General features: G+C 46.6%; 1 protein-coding gene across 1 annotated transcript; it reads right to left on the minus strand.

Moving 5' to 3' along the window:
* Window positions 1-1,951: 1,951 nt before the first annotated feature.
* On the minus strand, window positions 1,952-7,327 carry LOC149034279 (uncharacterized). Its single transcript, XM_089192976.1, has one exon. It carries the CDS (start codon window positions 7,168-7,170, stop codon window positions 2,251-2,253), a length of 4,920 nt encoding a protein of 1,639 aa, XP_089049102.1. The 5' UTR covers window positions 7,171-7,327; the 3' UTR covers window positions 1,952-2,250.
* Between the last annotated feature and the right edge of the window lie 727 nt (window positions 7,328-8,054).

The raw sequence follows: 8,054 nt of genomic DNA on the forward strand, positions 1-8,054 counted from the left end.
AATGTTTATTCATAGGTTATGTTCATGATCCAATCAGCTGTAATTGTCGTACATTTGTAATAATAAGTCTACTTAACCTTACAACATGAACATATTAAATCGCTAAGTTGCTGAAAAGCTGGGAAAACTTCAGCTGGCAAATTTTATCTTAAAATCCTTCAAACATTTTCAAGATAGTCGAAAAGACAGCGAATTCAAATTTAACACAATATAGTACTGGGTTCATCGCGAGTTACACAGCTTCACGGGCCGCTGCTCTCCCGCCCATAGTTCGGTCCATTTCTACCATCATAAGATGATTTTGCAGGCGTGTAACCATTGTGATCGGTTAATTACATGTGTGTTAATGGCCGGGTGCGATCACGTGTAATGACCCCTGTCGGTCTGCAGAAATTTTTTTTGGGATCACTTTCTGAAGGGTCAGCATTAGATTCCATCCACCAAAACCACCTTGGTCGAGAGGGACTGAGATGGAATGATGGACAACTCATGACTTGTTATACTAAATGAAAATTACGAAGCTACGACAACATGCCGACTTATCCCGATGACCTAAGTGTATCATTTGTTTGGGAAATTGCGTCAAAACTTTTTACTCAAGAAATGGTAAGTATTAATTTATTGTTCGATTGTAGTATTATAAAACATTTTACGCAATTTTATGCAGATATTTCACGTATTTAAAAGGTGCCCAGATGTTACGTAGTTTTGGTGGATGTCATCAGGGAACATCCACCAAAACTTTGACCAAAACCATCAACAATATATTTTTTTAATTTTATCTATAGCCACTATTAGATGTTCAGGGAGACAGTTTTGGTGGATGTTTCTCTCCATCCACCAAAACCACCATAGCAATATCTGCTACTTCCTTACAGAAGACTGATGTGACCTGCTATTTGGAGTACATAACCACAATCTATTTCTTTGTATGTAGAGATATTTTGCAAAGTTCTTGAGTCAGCACCATTTATTATTGAAACCATAATCATAACATGGTGCACAATATAGAATACAAAAGGTTCTGGTGTGGTAATCATGTAATCTTGAAACAGGAGAGTTTTTAACTGACTTAAACTGATTTAAACAGACATTTGCAACAAAATTCCAGGTCCAGAAATTTCTTCCACTTTTTCCGCTAAAATCATAACCTTTAAGTACAACAAATCAGCACATTAGTAATTGTTATCAGGGGTCTGAAAATCCTATAAATCTTTCACATTTATTTCAAGTAACCTTTAATTTCACATGGATGAATAAGTATATGCTCAAGATGCAGAATGTCTTACATTTTACAAACTATTTCCCTAATTTAAATAGCAAATTCTATTAATGGTTAAAATTGAATAACATTGGAAGATCAAATTAACTTTGTACTGTTTAAAATTCAGTTTTGGTTTCTTGCTTATTCCAGCCTCTTAATATTCAAAAGCATTCCTTGTCATTTTTGTGTTCTTCTGTGTACATAACTTGAAAAATAAACACAGAGAAAGGAAACCACAAAGGATTAAACTTGAAGCTAAAGCAAAGTTTAAGTTGAGCCATAGCTGATCCAAATACTGAGCGCTTTGTATTGTAACCCATTTAGCAGTAAATTTTATCTATATGTCTGCCAGCTTGCCACAAGTCTTACCCCTCTCCTTCAAAAGTCTCTATAAATAAATTTTTCTTTGTGGTCCCTAATTGATGATAAGTATATTACAGCTCCTCAATTTTCCTCTCTCAAGACAAGGTTACTCTAAATTTAACAAAGTAATGGACTTGATAAAACTCAAACTATAACTCAGCTGGCTGCTACTTGCAACCTTAATTTCTAGATATCAGTATACAATAATCAATATGTTATAAATAAGAACCCTAATGCTTAATTTTGCAGTGATCACCTTCCTCCTTTTCATTTGCAGACCAGACTGGAACCTATATAGGTGTGTTTGCTTGTTTTGAGTGGGCGCCAGTAGGAGAGTTAACACAATGAACCAAGGCACGCCCAGATAGTGAAAGGCTTTAATCACAACAGGAAAACTAGACTCCGAACGAGTAACAAACAATATATATGGCCGACGCCACGAGGAGAGACACTTCAAAGCGCATGCTCAACCCAGATACCGCTGACCGGTACTGGCGTGACTTCTTTCTTTTTTTTTTTTTTAAGGAGAAACAAGAACTAAAAACAATTTAACATACACTTAAGACTAACTAACAAATTGACACGCGCGGACGAGTCAAAGTTCAGAGTTCAAAGTTCGGTGTTCAAAGTTCAGTGTCATAATCTGCAAAACGAGAAGGAGGACGGCGGGTGCGCGATGATCTCCATAGGGCAGGCGGAGAAGGCACCGCTGAGGTGGCTGCATACTCCACTGGGGAAGGATCAGGGCAGGGCGACTGTGTAGCGAAATCATCCATGGTATGGTCAACGGGAGAGGCAGGGGCTGGACTGTAAGACTGAGGGTTGACAACTGGTGGGTGTGTGGAAGCTGCGATGGCCTCAGGGATGGCAGGCAAAGAGGGTGGAGGGTGAGTCGTTGTAGTAGGACCATCTTCGTCGTCAGAATCAGAGTAGTGTTTGCGTAGGGTCGGAGAGGCACGGAAGGGATCACCCAAGTCGGATGGGACCTTGAAGCACTCAGATAGCTTGACATGGTACGATGAACTTCGCAACTGGGATCCAATGAACTTTTTGATGTTGCAGAATGGAGGATCAATGGCTACAACGAGATAGCGGTCACGAGCACGAGACTTGTTGAGGTCAGAATGAAGGTACACAAGATCACCAATATCGATCAGGGGGGTAGGACGCCTTGACTGCCCAGGAGCTTTGGAACGTTCACTGAGGGGATGGTTGGAGAGACGCTGCTCATGCTGGAGGGAAATTATGTGGTCATCTGCGAGGGGTAACTGCTTGTTTGAGAACTGATCCCGCTGGGTCCACATTTCTCGAGAGGAAAGCCCTCTTGAACGGATACGTGAGTTTAAGGCTGAAGTGGCTACGGCAAGGGTGAGGGGAGAGACAGAACTACCGAGAGGCTCCTGACGTAACAGCTCATTCTCCAATTCCTGGACTGCTCTCTCTGCAACGGGGTTCTTGTTGGGATTTTTGGCATGGCCAAGCTCAATTGTTATTCTGTGTTTCTTTAAGAGTGAATCGTTGACAAGGGCCTTGAATCCGGGAGCAGGGTCGGTGCGGATCACAGCAGGTGGACCATCCATGGGGCGCATTTCCACGCAAAGCTTTATAATGGCATCACGCAAAGTTTGGTGGCGTTCGTTCTCAAGAAAGAGACTGGACGTGTAAGAGGTCACTGTTTCACGGAGTACAAAGATAAGTTGGCGAGAACGTTTTATGACATCTGCCGCAAAGGACTGCCCAATAGTTTCAGGTGGAGGCGAAGTGGACTGGTCAATTCGTGCTGTTGGTGATCTCTGAATTGCTGCACAGGAGTGGCATCCATCGGAAACACGGGAGACTGCCTTGTCCAGGTCGAGGGCAAACAGATAACGTTTGGCAACTATTTTTAACTGGTGACAAGAAGGGTGGCTGAGCTGAATGTGAAGGGCTGTCAAGAGGCCATCCAAGGCCTGGCGAGGGTCAATAATACACTCTCTGGTCGGTGACAAGGGATCATGACGTTGGACGACGAGCAGGCCATCACTTGCGATTGAGGCGACCTGCAAATAGCGTTTGACGTCCTTGATGTTTGTGAGCTTCTTGGAAGGCCTTGTGCCTTGGACAAGGTGTGCATGCGTGCGGCGTAGGTCTGGGCATTCAGACTGTATGGCCAACCAGGCCGGACGGCTGGTGAAAGGGAGGCGGGCATTGCCTTGGAGGATGTCCTGGACAGTCGCGGCTCGGACAACAGAATCTCTGGTTGAGGCGATAAACAGGCAAATCTGACAGGTTTCATTCTCGCAAGGGGCAGCATTTCGACTCGCGAAGTCTGACTGGAGGATAGAGGCGCCGGAGACGTGTCGCACTGAGGCTTGGTAGCGGCTGACAACTGACAGGAAAGTAGATACGCGAGGACTTGCGGAGAACTCGCCGCGGCATAGCTTCTCATAAGCCTGGATGCATGGCTTACTGTCCGTTAGGATACAGGCTTTATTGGATGACTGGATGAGGTATGGACTGAAGTGCTTTGTAGCGGCAGCGATGGAGAGGGCTTCTACTTCGCATGGAAGCCACGTTGTCTGAGTGCCCCGCAGCTTAGCGCTGAAAAAACCGGCGATGTGTAGCTTGTTGTTGCGCGTCACATAGAGGGTGTCGCCTATTCCTGGGTCCTTGACTGCGCCATCGGTGACGACCCATAGTTGGTCCTCAGGTCTAGGTAAGGTGATAGAGAGGGCTGAGGATAGGGCCTTCTGAGCATTATGGAATGCAGCCCTGAGACTATCAGACCAGGTGATGGATTCTTGTGAAGTACGTCCAGCCGTGACGGCATCCAGCGGGGTTAGATAACTAGAGCACCGTGGGATAACACGAGACAGGACTTTGTACGCACCAATGAACGATCTCAAACGACCAACGGTGTTTGGCACAGGGTACGTGGCGAGGGTGTTGAGGCGGTGGGCACTGGCAGACAGGGTACCGGCAGACCAAATCCAACCAAGGATAGTGGTTGACTTGGGGTTGATTATGGTCTTGTGGGCTGACAAACGCAGGTTGCATTTGTGAAGAGCTTGCAGGACCCTCTTCCAGTTGTGGAGTAACTCTTGAGGGGTGTTGCCCCCGCAGTATAAATCATCGGCGATCTTGGCCACGGCTCCATCTTGAAGTAAGGGGCCTAGAACACGGCACATAACCTCCTCTAGAGCAGTCTCTGAGCCAGGCATTCCCATAGCGGAGCGGGCATACACCTGTACACCTTTAAAGGGGGTGGCGACACCGCAGTACTTCATGGACTCTTTGGCTAAAGGGATCTGGTAGAAAGCACTTGTAAGGTCAGTGACAATTATGTGTGACCATTGGGCGATGAGCCGTAATGTGGAGTCAACATCGGGTAGCAGGGATGGTTGTGGTTTGCTGTATCTGCCCACATCAGAAAAGGCGGTGACGAGACGGGAACCACCATTAGGCTTCTTTACAAGGAAAGATGGATTGAGGTATTCAATGGTGATACCCACATCTTCGGGGCAGCGGAAGACTCCAAGATTCTCTAGGTCGTCAAACTTTTCCTGGAGCTCGATGAGCTTATCCCGTGCGTATTGGGGGAGGCGACCCTTCCGCTGAGGAGGTTCGACAGGACCCATGTTGACTTTGGCCTTGTATGCGCCAGCGGCTCCATTGTATCCAGGGAATTGCGGGTCAAATACAGTGTCGTACTCTGTAAGTAGTGATTGGAAGTCTGCACGAACGGTTTGGGGGAGGGTGTTGTCTGGATCAACCTGAACGGATGCAGGGTAACGTGTACTGGAGGGCGGCAACGGACGCTGAGCAGTAGGTGGGGGTGATGATGGGACTTCGGGAGGCTCAAAAACAGGGATGACTTGGCAGAAGTGTTCGTGGCGCTTGAGAGTGCGGGGTACGCTTGATAGGTTAGGAATCCGTATGGCTCGGGCAACGCTGGAAACGACACCAGGTTGTGGCCACAACTGGGATGGCTTCAGATTGTGTGCACTGGGTGCGTCGATGCGAGGCTCTAGTGCGTACTCCGAGTCAGAAGGTGCATCGTCTGGTAGACGTACTTCCATGAACTCTCCAGGCCACACTGTCTGGGATGGAGCAGGGGCACGTAGGACAAATGCTCTACGTGCGGTTGCATGAGGGCTGGGTGGAGATTTGGACCCATACGTGTAGACGGAGCCATTGCCTAGTAGTACCTCTCTCTTAGCGGGTCGGACAGCGATGTCATTCGTCTCCATAAAGGGGGTACCGGCAAGTACCTCAACATCAAGATTCTCAACTACGAGACCTTCAAACGCGAAGTTTGTGTGGTCCCAGGTGAAGGTGGTACGAATTTCTCCTATCACCTGGAGCTGAGACGAGCCATCAGCCTGTTGGACGGACTGGGCACTTGAGATTATCGGACAGCCGAGGTGTTTCGCGGTTGAACGGCGTATCATGTTTCCAGTTGCACCGCTGTCGAGGGTGACGTGCACGACTCGATGATCATGAAAGACATCCATGTAAGGGGACTGGCGGGTCTGCACACGGTAGGCCACCATGTCCGGGCCTGGCAATGTTGTGTCAGGGTCTGGTGAATCAGAATCAGGACTGGTCTCAGTTTCTTGGTCATTGTCAAGGATGCTGGCGATCTGTCGTGCTTTCACCATGAAACGCCTGTCACTGTCGGGGAGGAAGGTACACTGACTGAGGAAGTGGTTTGTCATAGAACGGCCAGCCTGTTTACATAGAGGACAGACCTTGTCTTGGCGGGGTTGTCTGGGACGGGCTCTAGGAACACCCCTGTTACTCTGACGAGGGCGACGAAAATCATCTGCAACAGCAGCACGCAGGATTCTGGCATCATCCGACGTGCGGATTTCCTCGAGTAAGGAATTGAGGGCCTGCGAGATCTCAGGTTTGATCGAGGCAAGAGTACGGGATCTCAACTCTGTACCATAACGCTGCTTAACCAGTCGTGGGAGACTGGGGTGAATGAGGCGTAACCAAGTGAGGACCACAAAGTTTTCGAGTGTAGGAGTTAACTCCTCATCCTCCTGCACTGCTTGGCCATTGTGGGTTAAGCCGTTGGCACGTAGCAATGAATCTTCTACGAATGCTGTGAGGCGCTGGTACAGATCTTCGGGGCGCTCATCAGCAGCCAGGTGTATTTCGGAAAAGTCAATGAACTGAGCCCCGGTGACTTGGAAACCAAAGTGCTGCCTGATGGTTTGCCAGATGAACTCGAGGGATGTAGAGCTTTTCACCAGAGTATTTCGAGAGATAATTGGACAATAGTTGGCGATCTGTCCTAACATCAGCTCGAGGAAGTTAACTTTTTGGCGGGCTGTCAGGCGACGAGCTAATGGCACTGATTCGCCATCGTTTTGAAGACCTCGAAGCGGCTGGCCCCTGGTCTTTTTTAACCATGTGAATCCATCTGCGAGGAAGGGGGCGAAGTTGCTGTCCAAAGAAAGAGTGTAAATGAGGTTTTGCTTCCAGTTTTCAAAGGAATTGATAGATTCCACTTTGGAGAGGCACCACTGCTTCGGTGCACGGTGTGTTGCAGCCATATTTCACGTTTAGGGCTCTGGAACGTGTTGACACGGCGAAGGATACACTGTTTTGGCTCACGTGGACGAGGCGAAAAATAGCCTTCTTCAGCGAAAATATGGCCTGGGTAGAACCGAACGCTGCCACCACGCCAGTAGGAGAGTTAACACAATGAACCAAGGCACGCCCAGATAGTGAAAAGCTTTAATCACAACAGGAAAACTAGACTCCGAACGAGTAACAAACAATATATATGGCCGACGCCACGAGGAGAGACACTTCAAAGCGCATGCTCAACCCAGATACCGCTGACCGGTACTGGCGGGGGATGGAAGAAAAGGAGTCATGCCACATATCTGATTTATTAAATCGCATTTGTTCTGTTTATACATGAGTAGAACTACCTTGTTCTCTGAAAAAAATAAAATTTCTCGCATTTTTATCTGTGCTTTGCAGTCAAACTTCCTTGTTTCTTGGACAAGAAATCTTATTTTCTTGAAAACAAAATCTTCGTTTCCAGCCTTCTGTAATAGGTAAATATAACAGTGTAAGATGAGTGACAGTGTATTTCTCAAGTTATTTTTTGGAATGTGACAAAACGGAAGTGTCATAGCGTGATAAGGAGCAAACATATGATTGCTTGATAGAATGCAAAAAATGCAGAATTGCATATATTTTCTCCTTTGTCAGCAGCATATGTTAGTGAAAAGTTCTTACAATTGTTAACTTCTAAACCATCTTCAATTTAGCCAAGATTGAACTGTTATCACGTTTGTCATAAAAGTATTCTGAGATCAATGTCATATGACCCATTCATGTATTTGACCTTTCAAATTAGCGAGCCATAGTTGACAGAAACACAAAGGTTGAGGATAAAAAGAAATTATTATATACAGTACTTCTT

Source organism: Pocillopora damicornis, chromosome 14 (genome assembly GCF_964200805.1).
Source record: "Pocillopora damicornis chromosome 14, jaPocDami1.2, whole genome shotgun sequence".
NCBI classification, from domain to species: Eukaryota; Metazoa; Cnidaria; class Anthozoa; order Scleractinia; family Pocilloporidae; genus Pocillopora; species Pocillopora damicornis.